The 18,352-nt window shown below is 59.3% G+C and overlaps 8 protein-coding genes and 1 non-coding gene across 9 annotated transcripts; 6 read left to right on the top strand and 3 right to left on the bottom strand.

Annotated features, from left to right (window-relative positions):
- Positions 1-2,756: 2,756 nt before the first annotated feature.
- EHS24_000772 (uncharacterized protein) lies at positions 2,757-3,646 on the top strand (the record flags this gene model as incomplete). The annotated part of the gene is made up of 3 exons (XM_028616591.1): positions 2,757-2,891; positions 2,947-3,593; positions 3,640-3,646. 3 exons carry the CDS (start codon positions 2,757-2,759, stop codon positions 3,644-3,646), a joined length of 789 nt encoding a protein of 262 aa, XP_028480448.1.
- A 1,164-nt stretch (positions 3,647-4,810) lies between these two features.
- On the top strand, positions 4,811-7,288 carry EHS24_000771 (uncharacterized protein; the record flags this gene model as incomplete). The annotated part of the gene is made up of 6 exons (XM_028616590.1): positions 4,811-4,908; positions 4,961-4,978; positions 5,016-6,069; positions 6,110-6,143; positions 6,179-6,287; positions 6,325-7,288. 6 exons carry the CDS (start codon positions 4,811-4,813, stop codon positions 7,286-7,288), a joined length of 2,277 nt encoding a protein of 758 aa, XP_028480447.1.
- A 535-nt stretch (positions 7,289-7,823) lies between these two features.
- Positions 7,824-8,671, bottom strand: EHS24_000770 (uncharacterized protein; the record flags this gene model as incomplete). Its single annotated transcript, XM_028616589.1, has 3 exons — positions 7,824-7,918; positions 7,999-8,228; positions 8,277-8,671. 3 exons carry the CDS (start codon positions 8,669-8,671, stop codon positions 7,824-7,826), a joined length of 720 nt encoding a protein of 239 aa, XP_028480446.1.
- A 400-nt stretch (positions 8,672-9,071) lies between these two features.
- On the top strand, positions 9,072-10,202 carry EHS24_000769 (uncharacterized protein; the record flags this gene model as incomplete). Its single annotated transcript, XM_028616588.1, has 3 exons — positions 9,072-9,448; positions 9,495-9,993; positions 10,053-10,202. 3 exons carry the CDS (start codon positions 9,072-9,074, stop codon positions 10,200-10,202), a joined length of 1,026 nt encoding a protein of 341 aa, XP_028480445.1.
- A 193-nt stretch (positions 10,203-10,395) lies between these two features.
- Positions 10,396-10,481, bottom strand: EHS24_000768. Its single transcript has one exon. It is a non-coding gene; the product is annotated as a tRNA-Arg (tRNA).
- A 743-nt stretch (positions 10,482-11,224) lies between these two features.
- EHS24_000767 (uncharacterized protein) lies at positions 11,225-12,880 on the top strand (the record flags this gene model as incomplete). Its single annotated transcript, XM_028616587.1, has 7 exons — positions 11,225-11,588; positions 11,635-11,654; positions 11,698-11,770; positions 11,818-11,850; positions 11,897-12,307; positions 12,363-12,550; positions 12,605-12,880. The coding sequence occupies 7 exons, from the start codon at positions 11,225-11,227 to the stop codon at positions 12,878-12,880; spliced, it is 1,365 nt and encodes a 454-aa protein (XP_028480444.1).
- Positions 12,881-13,374: 494 nt separating this feature from the next.
- Positions 13,375-14,467, top strand: EHS24_000766 (uncharacterized protein; the record flags this gene model as incomplete). Its single annotated transcript, XM_028616586.1, has 2 exons — positions 13,375-14,034; positions 14,078-14,467. 2 exons carry the CDS (start codon positions 13,375-13,377, stop codon positions 14,465-14,467), a joined length of 1,050 nt encoding a protein of 349 aa, XP_028480443.1.
- A 497-nt stretch (positions 14,468-14,964) lies between these two features.
- Positions 14,965-16,683, top strand: PPP6C (Serine/threonine-protein phosphatase 6 catalytic subunit; the record flags this gene model as incomplete). The annotated part of the gene is made up of 6 exons (XM_028616585.1): positions 14,965-15,006; positions 15,225-15,425; positions 15,640-15,707; positions 15,937-16,090; positions 16,160-16,277; positions 16,328-16,683. The coding sequence occupies 6 exons, from the start codon at positions 14,965-14,967 to the stop codon at positions 16,681-16,683; spliced, it is 939 nt and encodes a 312-aa protein (XP_028480442.1).
- A 205-nt stretch (positions 16,684-16,888) lies between these two features.
- Positions 16,889-18,175, bottom strand: EHS24_000764 (uncharacterized protein; the record flags this gene model as incomplete). The annotated part of the gene is made up of 3 exons (XM_028616584.1): positions 16,889-17,933; positions 17,988-18,012; positions 18,061-18,175. The coding sequence occupies 3 exons, from the start codon at positions 18,173-18,175 to the stop codon at positions 16,889-16,891; spliced, it is 1,185 nt and encodes a 394-aa protein (XP_028480441.1).
- Positions 18,176-18,352: the final 177 nt, after the last annotated feature.

Here is an 18,352-nt window from a genome sequence, read left to right as displayed (position 1 = left end):
TGCACACTGCACACTGCACACTGCACGCTACAAAGCTGCACGCCATGCCGTGCTGTGCTGTACGTGCTGTACTGGGCAACAGGCTTGCTATGCTTGGCAAGTTGCGTTCACTGCACCCAACGCGTTGCTGCCTCTCCAACACCCTGGATTCCAACCAACCCATTCCAGTGTCCAGTGTCCAGTGTCCAGTGTCCAGTGTCCAGTGTCCAGTGTCCAGTGTCCAGTGTCCAGTGTCCAGTGTACCAGTGTCTCCGTCCGCGCGTCAGCGTGTCAGCGTGTCAGCGCGAGACCCTATGTCGCCGGCCCGCCGGACAAGAGACGGGACACTGTGCTGTTGTCGATCCCGGCAGCTGGCCAGCTGGCAGGCCGCCAGAGAATCTACCCCCCCCCCCCCCCCCACCCCACCCCCCCCCCCCCCAGGGATCCCGGCAAACAGCAAGGTTCGCGAGAGGCGTGTGCAGGTGCAGGCCCACCAAAATGGTTGATCAGGGAGGGGGGGAACCACCGACGATTCTAGGGCGTGGATGGGTGGGTGTGGGTGAATCCCAAGACTCGAAGCAACAAGCAAGAGCAAGAGGCAAGAGGCAAGAGCAAGAGCAACGACAAAACGTCAACGTCAACGTCAACGTCAACAACGCGTCTCACGGCCTCACGGGCGCATACGAGCTACAATAGCTTACTGTACTGTGTGGGCCTCGGTATCGCAGGAACGTGAATGCGTCGGCGGCGTCGGTGCCGGCGCACAACAGCAACACCCGACTGGTCTGTCTGACACCTTGTGTGGCCGCCACTCGCGCGTACTGACTGAACTGACTGAACTGACCGACAGGCCGACAGGCCGACTGACCGACTGACTGATTGACTGGCTTACGCATTGACTGATTGACTGGCTGATCGCCGACTGAGTCACTGGGAACGCGTGCTTTTAGCGGCAGCTGTTGCGCTGTTCCTCGTCTCGACGCGTGGTTCTCTGGTTCCAGACACGCCTTGGCAGGAACTTGTGATGTCCCCTGATAGCCTGATCTGATGACTTGCCCTCGGCGACACTCTCTACAGGCTACTGGCTCACTCGCTTGACCGTGACCAGCACCGACGTAGACTGGTCTTCAGCTTCACTTGACGGCACTGCGGCTTGACATCACTCTGCACCTCTGCACGCACTATGATTCTCCAGGACGCGTCACACAACCAGGTAAACAGAGTGCGCTCTGGCGTTCAAGTTGCTCCCAGCCGCCACACAGGGTGCAGGGAGTACGGACGATTTCAAGGACAGCGCAAGGTCGTGCGAGGTGAGAGGTCTCTGGGTGCCATGAGAGAAGCATGAATGGTGGCATGTCTCAGCCGTGCCGGCGCCCAGGTGAGCGACCCGGCACCTGGCACGTCCCGCACCTCTCGGCAGGCATCGAGAGCAACGACATTGGTCCCCCCTGTACCTCTGGACCTCTGTCGGCGCCGCGGGGCCATTATCTCGCCGTTGAATTCTGCGTCACCGAGATGCCACCGGCAGTGGCGCCGTGAGCGTCGCGAACCCACAAGACCCACAAGGGCAAAAGGGCACGTTCGCGACGGACTCGACGCGTCACGGACAAAGAAAGTACAGTACAGTCCCGCGCCCATTCCACGGACGTGTAGGACCGTAGCCGCGTCCAAGACGTGCACATCGTTGCTGCCTTGTTGGCACTGTGTGAGAGATTGAGAGAGCCCTAAACACCCGCGCGCCCATGACGACGAGCATCGCAGCGGCCAAGAGAAACGCTCTGGCCTGGATCTACCTACACCACTCGCCCCCAGAAACGAGAAACTCCGGTGGACCCCAAAGTCGAACGCCAGCGGCCGTGCCATTTGAAGAGGACGTGTGCCCTGTCGAGGCTCTCTGTCCGGGCCGTACCCTTAGTTGTCTTCTGGCGCACTTTGCTCGCGCTTCTGGGGCAGGGGGCCCGGTGATGTGCAGTACCTTTGCTGCGAGCGCGCGGCCGCGCGGTGCGCAGGTACAGTAAAAGCAAGTCGCGACCCCAACAGGGTTGAGTGAGAGAGTTGCGGCGGCGCCGGCCGCTGTGGCCCACGCGTTCTGGCGGGTCTGGCGGGTCTGGGTGTGCCCTCTGCGAAGAAAGCGCAAAAAACAGGAAAGGTAAACAAAGGATCACCTGTAATTCATGGCGATACGAGGCGTTTTGCCGGGTGATCCTCATTTGCGTTTTGGTCGTGTTGTGCTCTCCCTGCTGCACTTGGCAAGCAGCAAGCAGCAGCAGCGCACGTACAGAGAAGGCCATTATCCTGTCCATCGCTCCGCTCCCTGTCTTTCGGGGGCGCCGCACACGGCGGCGTCGCTTTGGTTAATTGTCGACGGCGTTGGGTCTCGGGCGTGGCGCTCCCTCTGTGGCGCTTTTGAGCCCGTCGTGTAACTGTCCCACTTTTTGCTTGCTTTCGTCCACTCGTGGCGGCCACTGATCCTTCTCTCTCAATTAAAGAGGGCTTAGCTGGCGGAAGGGTAGACCAGCGACGCGACAACAGCCAAAGGGCGACGCGTATGGTGATGGGACAGTGGCCAGCGGCCACTGGCAAGGACAAGAACCACAGGTTTTGTGGCGCACCTCGAGAGCGCTGAAACTGGTTGGCTTTGCTTGGCCTGGTTGGCCTGGTTGGGCGCGTCGGTGCAAGCACTGCTGGCATAAGAGTATCGAGCGTTCCACACGCGCATTCCCAGGTTTCCCATTCCCCAGTTTGCCATCTCCCACCTCTTCACACTCGTTTTAACCATGCTCGCTGCGGCCACTGCTCTGCTTGCTCTCCCCATCGTCGCCGCTGCCGGGGGTTACAACCCGCTCCGTGCTCGTGCCGACCCGGCCTCTGGCTGCACATGTGCCGGCCAGACTGCTCCTTCCTCCTCGGACGTGAGTGGCAGAGGAAGACCCAGTGACACTGGACGCGTCGACTGACATCCAACAGGCCCTCTTCTACCCCTACACTTCTAACGGCCTCGGATGGTGCTTTGAGAATGGGGTCATGATGCCAGCGTGGCAGGCGCAGGTCCTCGCGGCACTCGACTCGGGTGTGGCCAGCACCTACCTCAACACCCCCGTCGCCCTCCAGGTCTGTACAGACAACGGCATTACTGGCGACAACGCGGCCTGCGCCGCCTATCTCATCAATGAGTTTACTATTGCCATCCTCAGCTCAGACTTGAGCTCGACCACCCTTCTCACCATTTGCGAGTACCCCATCGACCCCGATTGGTACACCCTCGTCGACTGCCAGTGCACCGTCTCGTGTAACCCGGGCTTTGACCGCTGCGGTGACTCGTGCTTTGACCCTACGAGCTACGAGTGTGTCTCTGGCGTCGTCTCGGAATCCGTTCAGATCACACGTCGTCGTCGCTGGTTCATGTGCGCGCCGGGCCTCGACCCGTGCTCCACCGGCGCCCCCGGCTGGGAGTGCCTCGACACCTCGTCCGACATTGAGGCCTGCGGCGGATGCCCCGGCACCCCAGAGGCCGTGGACTGCACCGAGCTTCCCGGCGCTTCGGCCGTCACCTGCCGCGGTGGCCAGTGTGTTGTCGAGGGCTGCTCGCGCGGCCACAACCTCGTCGACAACGAGTGCGTGCCACGCAGCTAGCTAGTGGCGCCGCCTCGGAACCCGTAGCAAATAACATATTTCACAAGCTCTCCTGTGGGGCATACATAGACTCCGGTAGATCCGGTAGACATCTTTTTCTTCGATATGGACTCTCTCTTTCTTTTGGGCCACCTTGAATGTGTTCGTTTCACGCAAACTTGTTGGATCTGGCCGTGCCCCACTTTCTGCCACTGATCCACTGATGCACCCAAATGGCCGGCCCTGTTTGGACCACGCTTGGGTTTTCGAGAATGGCCAAGGCGGCCCCTCTCACGCAGCAGCCAGAGTTCGTCATTGATCAGGAATATAGGCTGCATACGCCGCTGTGCATGGCCTATGCCTGTGCGGGGTAGCGGCGTAGGGACGCCGAAGCCAAGACTCTGCTGCATGCGGTAGGATTTCGGCAGGTAGGGGTTTTGTCAGCCAGGGAAGCTGGCGTGTCTGCCTGCTCAAAAGACGCCTCAATGACGGGCGGTCACCGCACGTATGCCTTCAGCTTTGAGGGATACAGAATCAGAGGGATCAGAGGGGCTGGAGACCGAGAGTGTACCGGAACATGGGCCGGGGGGCTGGAACCGGTGAAGTCAGACTGGAATCATCGGGGGGGGGGGGACAGTGCTGCCGTGCCACTTGTCCCAGGACGTGAGGCTAGATCCCAGAATCGCACGTGAAGGCCGCCTACGGTGACGTGACGATGTGGATAAAGGTGACCGGCTACTTCTGTGAGCTCAAGTACCAGAAGCTACGCGAGCAGGAAAGCCAGTTGCAGTCGGTTCAATGCTGACTTGGAGGCACAACACGGTGATTGCTGTGGGGCCCGATGTCGGCGGAGCTGGCGGTCCATGTTGCGGTCATGTTGCGGTCCAACTCCGACTCCGCCGTGACTGTGCGCCAAGGTTGCTGTGAGTACGTGAGGAGGTATCCGTGTTGTCCTCTCTTCTCAGCTATCGTTGTTGTTGCAACACTTGGTCCAAACGGCACTGAAGGACGACGCCATGCTGACTGGTTGCGCGGGGGGGGTGAGCTAATCGGCGGAGGGGGCTGTGTGTTTCCGCACCCATTTGAAATCCGGGGTGTATTGTCTCTATTGTCTCTCGACGGGAAATCGGTTCTCGCTATCAATCGGGGACAGAGTGGAGACGTCGGCACCACCCACTCCACAACCCCACACCCCAGCTGCCAGGTCACAATCGTCCCCATGGCAGCAATGTATGGGGACCCAACAGACGCGACCTCGCCACAGACACCACAGGGCGGACCGCATCCCATCAAGATTAGCCAGCGCGCGTCAAAGAGGTAGGTCATGCTTCCGGGAATGGGATAGACGGGAAAGCTAACGTCGCATCAGCTGTACGGAATGTGTTCGGTGAGCCATGGCAACGTCATACCAAGCTAACATCTAGACGCAAGGCGCGCTGTGACAAGACCATCCCATGCAGCCTGTGCATCAAGCGCGGCGTGACGCACCTGTGCCGACTCGAACCGCAGTTTATCATCCCCGACACCTCACCATCCGTCGGCGGCGTCGCGCCGAGCGAACTCGAGTCGCTCCGTGAGAGCGTCAATGCCGAGCTCGAATCACTGCGACAACGCGTCGCCGAACTTGAACGTACAGCTGCTGCTACCGCGCACGAGAGGTCTTTACGAGCAACATCTGTCGGATCACGGCCCTCACTGTCAGGCGAGCCCGATATAGCGACGGAAGATGCGGCAACGACTCTTGAGTTTTTCGCACTTGGTGTGGACCGGCGCGAAGGCCCCGAGCGCGAGCGAGTCCAGCACCACTCCAACTCCCGCGCAGCGAGCTCGACCTTGCCTGTCGTGCAGCGATTCTCCCACCTAGACCACGTCCAACACGAACCGTACGACCGCCCCATGCCCGAGAGCGTGATGGAAGCGCTCCTCCCGCGCGAGAACGTGCAGTCCATCCTGCGTTTCGCAGAGCAAGGCGGCTGGCAGCACGTCTGTGTCTTCTTCCCGCGCCTGTGGGAGGAGCTCGAGGCATTCTACACTGCCGTCTCTGTGAGCTGGGACCTGGTAGACCCCACATGGGTCGCACTGCTGTTTGTCCTCAAGGGCATCGCCATCCACCAGATGACAGACCGCGACGCCGAGGCATGCGGCCTGGCCGAAGGCGATCGATACGTGCTCCCCACGGCGCTCATGTCTGCAGCCGAGGACGCGCTGTACGCTGGCCAGTTCCTCAGTAGGCCAACCATGTGGACAGTGCAGGTGTGCGCCATCCTGTCTACCTGTGGACACAACGTGTGCGACTCGGCTCTGCTGTCGTCCCTCCTCGCCATCGGCATCAAGACAGCGCAGGCTCTCAACCTCCACGGTCTCGGAAAGCCTTCGCGTCATCTTGAGCGCGCACCGTCTGGGTCAACACCGGATCGTGTCCGCAAAGTAATCGACGTCGAGGTCGGCAAGCGCCTCTGGTGGGCTCTGGCGCAACAGGTGGGTAGCTCCTTCTTTACTGCCAAGCTGACCCACTCAGGACTGGTTCATCATCCCGTACCGCGGCGTGTGGTGTAAGCCTATTCACCTGGTTCTCCGCTGACCCCAGCCATCCATCCAGAACACTTTGATACGGGTCTGCCGAACAACTGCCATGACCAGGACCTCGCCGATGGCCTCTTCATCTCCCGTCCTGACTCGACGGCCACTGTTGCATAGTGGGTTCACCGTTTCCAGGGTAGGCTGACCCGACAGCAAGATGAGAATGTCAGCCCAAGTTGCCTCCGTACTCCAGCGCTTCTTCCAAGAACTGAACCACCGACAAAAGGACACGTACGTGCAGCCGCACCTGAACAACGCTCACACCAGACCGTTCGCAACCGCAGAAGGCGCGGTAAACAAGATCCAGCAGCTGCTCCAATCCATGCCACTGGCCCTACAGCCCGACCCACCACCCGGCGTGGCCCAACCGCCATGGGCGCCGATCACGAGGCACTACCTGCACATTTCGTCCCGGCACAAGTCGCTGGTCATCTACCGCGCGTTCCTGACGCGAGGAGGCGGTACAACGCAGGAACGCGCCCGTGCGCACGAAGTGTGTATCGAGCTCGCTGAGAGGATTCTCGCAGAGTTTGAGCGTGGTCGCCAGCTGGGTGATCTGGCTGCCGAGTCGGGCCAGACGCTGTGGACCATCCCATACCACGCCCTTGCGGCGGCTGTCGTCTTATCCATTGACCTCATCGCACTCAATGGCAAGCAGCCCGAGGCAGCCAAGCGCCTGCAGGCGGTCATGAGCTGCAAGGTGTCGTTGGAACGTCTTGCCCCGACAAGCCGTATTGCACGAAGAGGCATTCAAGTCCTCAATGATCTTCTCCAAGAGGCCGAGCAGGCCGCTTCGGGTTCCGGCAAGCGGCAGGCAAGCACCGACTTGGGCCAGGTGGTGAAGAAGCTCCGTCTCCCCGTGGACCAAGGGAGCACGTCTGGGTCAGACACGTCGACACCACGGCGCGCCGTGTTCCCCGTTGTGAATGCGTCTCCGCAGCAGCTGCAGGGCGCTGTTGCGCCGGGACCCAGTACCCAATGGCCCCCGCCACCGACGTACCCGACATTACTCGAGTTTTCCAATGACGACACCAACGCGCTGCTTGCGTCTCTGCATAGCGTCCCGGAAATCAGCCAGCTGTTCGACGGTACCATTGGCGCGTTCAACTGGCCATAGACAGTTGGTCGGTCTGACAGGTTGTGAGATGTATCCATAGCGCCGCACTGTACAGACACGTTCTGCCGAATCTGCAGGCCCTGTGGAGCGTGTGGAGTCAAAATCATCGTCAAAATCATCGTCAGCCGAGCCGAACAGTATGCCCAGTACGAAAGCTGCCCGTTATAGCCGGCACCGAACCCACTCTGGCAGTTCAAGCATCGAGCAACAACCAAGGCTTCGTATCATCTCCTCCGACACTCCGCCGACATCTCATGCGTAGCTAACAGGTTGCCGCGCGGGTAACCTCCAGAGATGTCCATGCTTGCTTCTATCCAATAAGCGCATAGGATAGGTCTGTGAGATGGAACTGCATTGTACTGTTCAAGGGCCAGCTGGAGTTACAGGGGATGTAGCCGCTCCCGGCCATGTAACCCACATCTCTCCAGTCACAACACGACTCGCACCCTCACAAACCAAGTCCAGACGATCTGAATACATGTCCTCACATCCATTGCACCATAATCTAAAGGACCAAGCTGAACTTGGACACAGTCTAAAGCTCATCATGCCACTCATCCCTGTGCACAAGTGCGAGCCCCTTACCTGCTCGCCTGACCACTTGCTCCCAGTTGTCCACTGGCGTACAGACTGAGACGCGCTTCCCAGCAACGTGCTCGCGCGAGCACCCGGTCGCTGTTATGTTAGCACAGTTACAAACATGAACGTACGGCAAGGAGCCGACTCGTTGAACTGGTGGGCGAACAAGGGGTCCGTCTCGTTTGTCAGAATGTTGCCGAGCATCAACGTTGCGTGGCCCATTGAGTAGCTCTTCTCCCAAACCTCGTTGGCGCCAATGTAGATCTGGCTACGACCGTTCTTGGCAATGGTGCTAATGCTCGTACCGTAAATGACCTCTTTGAAGCCCGCCCAGCGAATTGCAGACGCGCACATGGGGCAGCTACGCGGTCAGCGCGGCTCGTTTGCAGATGCATGTAGATCGATTCACGGTTCGCCGTTGGTGTAGAGGGAAAACTCCTTCCAAGCAGCCAGGATCTCGCTTGGGCTCATGCCCCTATCTGCGAGGACGTCGGTACATGCGCGGATCGCCGAGATCTCGCCGTGCATCGTCGGGTCGCCAGTCGTCCCAACGCGGTTGCTGGTGACGCAGACTAGCTCGTCCGAGGTGGTGTTCACAATGGCGCTTCCGAACGGAGCCTGTGGGCAAGGGTGGCCGTCGGCGTAGATGGCCTCGTTGGCAACACGCATCCAGTGCAGTCTGCGAGCAGCCGGGACGTCATTGATAGACAGTCCCTCTTGGTACTCGGGGTGAATGGCACCGTTGTATGCCGCGGCAGGTGCGGCCCAAGACAGAACAAGCGTTGCCAGTGTGGCGACGAGCATGGCCGGTCGTTTGGGGTGAGGTCTAATGGGTAGCGGCTTTGTGGATGCAATTCCAAGCATCTCTTCATCTCATCTACACGCACAAGTCCTGCTGGCCGATTGGCTCGGACATGGCAGCACCTCGTCCATCGCCGACAGCAATAATCGTCGGCGGACCTTCGGCGGAGCGTAACCATTTCGTTCTTGGCGAGGAAGGGAACACAAATGGCAGAAGAGGGTTTGTCCGATCTCGCCTTATCTCGCAGTTGACGTTTGGTTCTCCGCCGAGCCCACATTCTGTTGAACAACGTCATTCGCACTTGGATGCCGGAGGAGGCGCCAGTATTGTAGTGACCGAGTAGTATATGAAGCGCGACACCGGCATCATTGACACCCACCTAACCACACCGCCGCAGCAGCAATGTCCGTCCCTTCCATCTCGCTTCACGATTTCGACGCTCGCCGCGACGAGATCATCGCCGAGCTCATAGACGCTTCTACTGAGGTGGGATTCTTTACCCTGGTAAACCACGGCATCCCACAGGAAGACGTCGACGCTGCGTTCGAGCTGTCGCGCTCGTTCTTTGCTCTCCCGGATGCAGCAAAGGGCAAGACACCACTCAACGGCAAGAATGCTGGTTGGGAGAAGAACACCCAGGTTCGCCCCAGTACTGGTACTGCGGACCAGAAAGAGTCGCTCCAGCTTCAGTTTGCACGTATGGAGGGCTTGTGGCCCGCGGACGAGGACGTACCAGACTTCCGCAAGAGGGCTGAGGTCTTCATGGCGCAGGTGCAAGGGTGAATAGCTCAGACGATGGTCCCCCTTCAGAGCTGACAATTTCAGCGTCTCAGTCCGCGTGATGGAGTGCCTGGCAGACGGGCTTGGCCTTCCTCGCGACACTTTCACGACCGGGACCGTCGACCGTGCTGGCGAAGGCGACTCACAGTCGGTCCTCCGCCTGCTGCATTACCACTCCACCGAGGGCAAGTCTTTCGGTCCCAATTTCTGGCGTGCAGGAGCGCACGCGGACTTTGACGTCCTCACCATGCTGTTCCAGCGGGAGAACGAGGGTGGCCTCGAGGTGTGTCCCGGCCGCAAGGTTGTTGGCGACTTTGGCATGGGTGCTACCTGGCTCCCTGTCCCGGCTCGGCAGGACTCGATCGTGTGCAACATTGGCGACCAGCTCATGCGCTGGAGCGATGACCGCCTCAAGTCGACCTACCACCGCGTCCGCCTGCCCGAGGGCGACGAGCCTCGTGGACCGCGCTACTCCATTGCCTTCTTCAACCAGGCCAGGTCGGACATTGTTATCCAGGGTCCCGAGAAGAAATACCCCCCTATCGTGAGTACATTGAGTAGCACCTATAGGGTCCTACCGAGAAGCAAGTGCTGACTTGGTAGACTGGCAGCCGGTTCATTGCGGAGGCTCTTGAACGCAACCGAATGCAGTCCGCCGAAGTGGCCAAGCAGTCGGCGCTCGAGAGCGCAGAGACCGTGGCTACAGCTGTACACTACGTGCCCCAGCACCTCCAGGCAGCGGTGGCGGCATAGATACAGATACTAGACAGTTTGGGATGATGCAGCCTGACGAGTAACATACACATCGGCCAAACCGGAAACATGGCGGAGAAATTGTGCCACAGTGCCCCCGCAAAGCTTTCCAACGCACCACATCGTCTTCTAACCTTCCAACAACATCCTACAGCGTCTCAGCATCGTCCTGATGCTCTCTAGATGTCCAAAAAGGTCACGACGGGGATCGAACCCGCGATCTCCTGATAAACGAAGACAAAGTCGTAGTCAGACGCCGTACCATTTGGCCACGCGACCGGCGATGTTTTGTTGAATGCCCAGTAGGAGCGAACGTTTGGGATCCATTTTGAGACAGATGCACAGGCGATGGCGTTGATTGAGAGGAGCTGACTCCTTTCCTCCTGTAAGACCTTGCTCTGAGAGGGCTTTCTTTGCGGGCAGGGTCGGAATGCCCAGTGGCAGCCGCCCGGGCAGTCCTCAAGGTGGCGGCGGTGACGACCGGCGTTGCTCTTTCACGGCAACCTCCCTCTACAAGCGTTCTTGGCATCAGCAAAGTCCCCAGGTCTGCCCCCGGGTCCCCGGGCCGCTGTGCAGGTTCCATCTGACGACACTGAGCGCGAGGGTCCCTTCTAAGAACGTTGTTTCGGGACAGAAGAGACCAATCAACGGTTTTGTGGCGGTGGTGGTGTGTATCGGCGGCGCATATTCGGCGTCAACGTCGGGGCCTCTTCTTGCGGGTCCCCCGGCCCGCGTAGTCATGTGCACCATAAACCGCGCATGACATGGACTGCACACCACCTCCTGCGGCGCAGTGCCAAGGCTCGAGTGCTCAAATTAACGTTGCCGCTAACTGCGGGCCGTCCGGTCCGATCGTCATTCTGCGGGCCGCAGCGTTTTGGAACGCAGCGTGTTTCCGATTCCATATCCGGACTGGCTGTTCGGTGTTCATTCGAGGCGGAACACGCAGTCGGTGTTGACCTCGTGTGGGCAGTATAAGAGACACGCGTCGCGGGGATGAGAGTGGCCCCACACCAACAACTATGAAGGCCTCACTCCTCTCCGCACTCGCCCTTCTGGGGGCTGTCGCCGCCATTCCCAACCCTGGCACCGGCAACAACGGCAAGGGCAACAACAAGACACCGCACACGCCGAACAGCCATGCGTCCAACCGCCCTAACGTTCACGCTCACCCCCACCAATGCAAGAAGCCCAGCCCCAACCCACCTAACCGTAATGGCAAGACGTGCACCGTCCAGACATACGGTGATGGCAGCGACGACTCGGCCCTCGTCATGTCGGCCCTCCAGAAGTGCAACTCTGGTGGCCATGTCATCTTCGCTGCCAACACCACGTACACAATTGGCACGGCTTTGGACCTGACTTTCCTCAAGCACATTGACCTGGGTGGGTTCATGGCCCAAGTCTATTCTGTCAAAGCTGACCGTTGCAGACCTCCAGGGCAAGATTCAAGTGGGTAAAGACTAGGTCTGCGGCAGCCAGCTAACAAGTCCAGTTCACCAACGACACCGACTACTGGCAGGCCAACGGTTTCGACTTTGTCTTCCAGAACGTGACCACTTTCTTCAGTACGTCCCTCACGCCGCTACCGTCTTCCTTGGCTGACTGTTTGCAGAGATGGGAGGTGACGACGTCTTCATGTATGGCGGTAAGTGACAATGTGGCAGTCAACGCCACATGGGGCTGACAAGCAGGTGGCACCATCGACGGCAACGGCCAGGTTTGGTATGACCTGTACGCAAAGGATATCTACATCAAGCGCCCTGTCCTCATGGGCTACGACGGTCTCACCAACTCCATCATCTCGAACATTGTCCTCCGCTACAGCCCCATGTACTACCACTTCATGGCCAACTCGTCCAACGTCCTGTTCGACAACAACGACATCAGCGGCTTCTCGGCCTCGAAGAACGTGGCCAAGAACACCGACGGCTGGGACACCTACCGCTCCAGCAACATTGTCATTCAAAACAGTGTCATTAACAACGGCGACGACTGCGTCAGCTTCAAGCCCAACAGTACCGACATGGTTGTCCAGGGCCTGCACTGCAACGGCTCGCACGGTATCAGCGTGGGCTCGTTGGGCCAGTATGTCGGACAGTTCGGTGAGTCAAACTAGTCTATCCATACATTCACCTAGATGGCCACTAACATTCACAGACATTGTTGAGAACATTCTCGTCTCCGACATCAACATGTACAACGCGAGCGACGCCGCGCGCATCAAGGTCTGGCCCAACTCGCCCAGTGCTCTCTCTGGCGACCTCCAGGGCGGTGGTGGTTCGGGCCGCGTCAACAACGTGACTTACCAGAACATCTACTCGGAGAACGTCGACTACGCGATTGAGGTGAGCTTTATTTGGGGGACGCGAGGGAAGGCGAGTTCTAACGCAACACTTCAGATCACCCAGTGCTACGGGCAGAAGAACCTCACTCTCTGCACCGAGTTCCCATCGCCGCTCACCATCGAGAACATTACGTTCCGCAACTTCACCGGTACCACCAGCAAGAAGTATGAGCCGTACATGGCTACCCTGGAGTGCTCCAGCAGCACCGTGTGCAACGGTATCACTGCCACGGACATCAATGTCCTCACCCCCAAGGGTAGCCACCAGGCCACCTGTCTCAACATGGACGAGACGACGCTTGACGTCACCTGCGTCGATGTAAAGGTGTAGTGAATGAAGTAGGGGAAGGAAGTTGCTGTAGGACACTGGAATGCAAAACGGATCTGCCCAGAGCTTATTGGACTTCCGCAACACGGCAGTGTGCCCGCTACGTGATTCGTATGCTAGGAATATCTGAGGTCGTAACACAATCTATCCATGTCCAACGTTTGCGGACCACTGTGGGTATGTGTTGGGAACAGCCAACGACACGTCATGCGCATCTCAAATCCAACTCAAGTACGCGAGGGGCAGCAGAAAGATAAGAGCCATGTTTCCGTTCATATCATAGGACAAGCTATCCACTGGTCCACTGTAAACACCTGTAGAGCTGTAGAGCCAATATCCCATGAGGATCGACTGCCACCAAAACGGCTCTTGGCTTGGGGGGTCTCCCTCTCGCCAGGCACGGATCATGGATTGCCGTCACGTCGCGTCGTTTGTTTTCATTTCCGACCATCCACGTCTCGTTTCCTCTCTCGATCTCTCGACCACTCTTCTTCACCATGCTCGGCTGGTTGATACACTTTCTGAGTACATACCGACAGCTTGTGGGCTTTGGCGTTATCGTCTTTGGCCCCGGTCTGCTGGCACGCGCACAACGGCTCATCCGCAACGGCAACCAACCCCGTGCACCGCTCACGAGTGCTGTCTGGGCCATTCTCATTGCACACGCGCTCTACACTCTCTGGGCTCTCGTTCTACCCCCGTACGACGTGTTCGTCTCACATGGCCTCAAGATCCGTACACCCTCGGACGTTCTCCGCCCCATTGTTCTGCGTGCCGCCGGCGTTCCCTTCTACGACTTTGAGGCCAACCCAGACTCGTACCCACTCCTCGACCTCTTGCTCACCCGCCTCGGCAACCTCGATGGACGCTACCAGTACGCACGCTGGGGACACGACGTCTTCATGCGCTGCGCATGGTGCAAGTCCAAGGGCGACATGGCGCTCGCTGCGCTGCCCAGCATCGTTACGCCCTACGTGGTAGAGGCGGTCGTCATTGGTCTCATGGGCTGGAAGTGGGTTGCTGGACAAAGTGCCCGCGAGCGTGCGGACCGCTTCCGCCCTGTCGTTGGTTGGGTCCTCGGCGCCCTCATTGCGGGAGACTTTGGCGTGCGCTGGACCTGGGATGTTCGTGCTCGTCTGGACGGCGATTGTGACCATGTGAGCTCGGAAGCCCCTGCAAGACCTGAAGCTGACAGTATAGCTCGCGCCAACGCTCTACACCATCCGCACCGTCGTTTTGTTCCTTGTGACCGTGGCGTACATCTACATGCCCATCCCGCAAGATGCAAGGGCTGCCGAGATCGCTCTCGTGCGGTCGCTGGACAACGCGTTCAAGACTCAACGCATCACCTCGCTCGCTCGTGCCGCAATTGCCCGGTCACCTGCCATGTCTCGGCTCAGCAATGAGCGCCGCGAGGCTCGCGCCCGTGCCGAGGACCGTGCGAGGACAGAAACGACCGTTGTCGCCGCTGCACAGGCTGCTGGTCTGTTCGAAGGTAACGACCATGCAAGGGTCCCACGAGACAACTCCAGGAGGTGGCTCGTCTCCGAGTGGAAGCGGCTCGTCAAGCTTCCGGGTGACGGCCATTGAGCGCGGTATACGACAGACACACTCCCAGACCATACGTGGTCGCTGTCGACTGCCCGAGACGCGCATTCCTCACCGACATGTCATGGCCGTAGCAACACCGCCGTCATTGACGCATTGACGCCACCACACCGGAAGGTGGCATGTGGACATCAGATGCGGCCTTGCATGCGGCCATTTTTGTACCTATATGCATACAGCGCGTCATACCAGTGCCCGCCTCAACGCAGTGAACTGTTGCCTGCAGCATTGCATCGATGACTGCCCCTACCACGCATGCCGTCAGTGAGGAGCCCACTCGCGTGACTGATAACGCCAGTTTATGCCCACGTCATTTCTGTTTCGACACTTGAACCCCTTCAGCCTGTTTGCCGCCAGAGAGACCCAATGCAACAACCATCTACGGCAACGCTGACGACTTGCAACCCCCATCACACGCCCACCCGCTTCGAGCTTCGCCCTTCGGCATACAGAGCAGCGCGCAACGCGCAGCGCTCAACATGGCAGCCGTTCAATCAGACCCCGACGCATGGATTGAGAAGGTGAGTAGTGCCCCAAAGCAAAGGGTCGGCGGAGGGTCAAATCGCGGAGCCGTCCGGCGGTATCGGGGCCCTCATGAAGTGAGGGGGGGCTTGTTACTCCGTCGTCGCCGCCCAATGCTGGCCATGGAACCCCTCACGCCGTCGCGGACGTGCTTGCTGCCATCGCGTGCACGACGCGGGCGCCAGTTGGTCCCCCACAGGCCGCTGACACACTCCAGATCCGGAAATGCAGGCACCTTCCCGAACGACAGATGAAGGCGCTCTGCGCGCGTGTAGCCGACCTGCTCCTCGAGGAGAGCAATGTTCACCTAGTGCAAGCACCAGTGACGGTCTGCGGTGACATCCACGGCCAGTTCTGGGACGTTCTCGAGATCTTTAGGCAAGGAGGAGACCCACCCGATACGAGCTACATCTTCATGGTGAGTCAGCTTTTGAAGCGCGTATGGTGTATTGGATGTGGAGCAGACGTCTTGCTTGCTTGTGACTTTAAAAGCTCGTGGATATGACGTGCCCAGTGATGGCGCTCTGGCCTGATCTGAAGGCGAAAGGAAGTCGTCCACGGGTGTGGCCAACAACCGCGGTCCGCACCACTTTCCGAACCCTTTTTCAAGTGAGACAGCGCTGACATTACAGGGCGACTTTGTTGACCGAGGATACTACTCGCTCGAGACACTGTCTCTCTTATTAGCATACAAGGCCAGGTCAGTGTTTTGCGCGGACGCGGTGGCCGCTGCGGAGGACGAGGTCGAGAGGGAGGAGCGAGGTGGAGTGGCCGTGGGGCCCTGGCTTGTCGGCTGTCATGGCGGATGCCTGGCGCTTTTCAGACGACAGCGAGCTGCCGTTCCAACCCGTTTTCTTGTCCATTCCGTCCTCGGGCGTCCGGCCAGCCGTACCCCACCTCAATCGTGCTCGTGCTGACGTCTTTTCCAGGTATCCTGACCGTATCACCCTCCTGCGTGGAAACCACGAGTCGCGACAAATCACACAAGTGTACGGCTTCTACGACGAGTGTATGCAGAAGTACGGCAACCCGAGCGTGTGGCGCGCATGTTGTAACGTGTTTGACCACTTGAATTTGGCAGCAGTGAGTACAATGAGGCAAGGCTCCTTTCGCTTCTATTGTCTCTGTGCTTGCCGCTGACCCTTGCCTTAGATCATCGACTCATCCATCCTTTGTGTTCACGGCGGACTGTCGCCAGACATTCGCACCCTAGACCAGGTGCGGACAATATCGCGTGCGCAGGAGGTGCCGCATGAGGGTCCATTTTGTGGTGAGTAGCGGCCAAGGAATGGAGCTGTGATCGCCCGACTAACTCTGCAGACCTGATGTGGTCCGACCCCGACGATGTCGAGACATGGGCCGTGTCGCCGCGTGGAGCAGGCTGGCTGTTCGGTTCCAAGGTGACGGGCGAGTTCAACCACGTCAACGGCATCAAGCTGGTAGCCCGCGCGCACCAGCTTGTGCAAGAAGGCTACAAGCACATGTTTGGAGACCAGCTGGTGACGGTGTGGTCTGCTCCCAACTATTGTTACCGTTGCGGCAACTCTGCGTCCATCATGCAGGTCGACAACGAGGGCAAGACGACGTTCAAAGTGTACGACGCCGCGGTCGAAAACCAGACCGACCAGAGAAACCCTGCCATGCGTCGCGCAGCCGCACCGAGCTACTTTGTCTAGGTCGTTGTATTACAACATGCATCTACGAGAGAGCCAGCAAAACGAGCACGCCCGATAGCCGGGCCATAATGCTAATGATGCGTGGTGTATGTAGCAAGCCATATATATGTACGGGAGGCCACGAGTGGGTGACTGACTGGTATGATGGTATTCATACCAACCAACGCCTTTTTGTTTGTTTTCGACAGCAGCGCAACCCAGACGCCTAGGCGTCGGCGTCCTTGCGCCTCTTCCTGCGCTCCTCGACGGTCGGGGCGGCAGTCTCGGTGGGAGCGATGAACATCTCCTCGCGCTTGGCACGACGCGTCTCGGCGGCCTGGGCGTGGCGCTCCTCGCGCTCGTGCTTGACGGCAGCCTCCTTCTGGCTTGTCCTGAGGAAGTACTCTCCGGACTGGAGCTGGAGGTCGAGCTTGGACGGCTGGGGGGCGGGAGGGAAGGGGGTGTAGACCTTCTTCTTCTTGGCCTCGGGCTGGGCCGACGACGCGGCAGCAGCAGCGGGAGCGGCAGGAGCAGCCTCGGCAACGGGAGCGCCGAGAGGAGTGTCGTTGGCGTTGGAACCCTTGGACGCCAGAGCGGCGTTCTTGCGCGCCGTCTTCTCGGACGTCTTGAGGTGCTTCTTCTGGAACGAAGGGAGGAAGCGGTCCCACGACTCGTTGGCGAGCTTGGGGTCCTTTGCCAGCTCGCGACGGAGCATGAGCTCCTTGATGCGGTAGATGGGGTGGATGTTGTTCATGCAGTCGATGATGATACGGCGCACCTCCTTGAGGCCCTTGTACGAGCCCATGGCCGAGACGGTGTTACCCTGGACAAGGACGTAGCAGTCGGTGAGGAGCTCGATGGCCTTGAGGGTGGATCCGTTGGGGCCCACAATACGCTGGCGACGCTTGACAAAACGCTCCTTGTTGCGCACAAGGCCGCCAATCTTGATGACATCGCACGCGATGCCGTCCTGGAGAATCTTGAGCGCCTGTGGGGCCTGCACACCACGGGCAAGGAGCTTGAGCAGGTCACGGCCCTTGAGCACCACATACGGGTCCCAGGTCTTGCGGGTTGTTCGCACAGTCATGCGGCCCTGCACCAGGTCGAGCTCGCACGCCAGACCGACATTGTCGAGCGCCTTGGTGATCGACCCCCACTCGCTGCGGAGGTACGGCTCGCGGTACTTGGGGAACAGGAGGGCAAACGACGACTCCTCGAGGAAGGGCGTGTGCGCGCCAGCGTCCGGGGCGGGCATGGCGTCAATCTTCCAGCTGGACACTGTTAGCTACATTTGGAAGGGAAATCCCGTAGCTAGCTATACTTACTGGTCAATGTCGTCGGTGTCCCATGCTGTGGGTTGGTTAGCTCGGGTTGGACACGAAGCTTCCAGGTACTCACGCTTCTCCTTCCTGTGGCGCTTGTTCTTGTTGACGGGGACCTCCTCGGGGTCCTCGACGGCCTCGGCTGGCCTCTTGTCCTTCTTGGACTTCTTCGACGTCGACGGCTCGCTCATGATGGATGGTCGGGTGACTGAACGACTGGTGACGTTGAGACGTTGTGTATCGCGGACTGGAAATTTCAAGATTATGCAGGGAAGCCGTAGGCGTGCGGCGGTGGCAAACCGGGCCAAAATTTACTTCCGCTCTTGCCCCCCGCGCGCCCGCCGATCATGATATGCTCTGCACCTCCA

Source organism: Apiotrichum porosum (assembly GCF_003942205.1).
Source record: "Apiotrichum porosum strain DSM 27194 chromosome Unknown scaffold_1, whole genome shotgun sequence".
NCBI lineage: Eukaryota > Fungi > Basidiomycota > Tremellomycetes > Trichosporonales > Trichosporonaceae > Apiotrichum > Apiotrichum porosum.
Note: the sequence above shows the minus strand (reverse complement) of the source record. Positions and strands in the feature narration are given on the sequence as shown.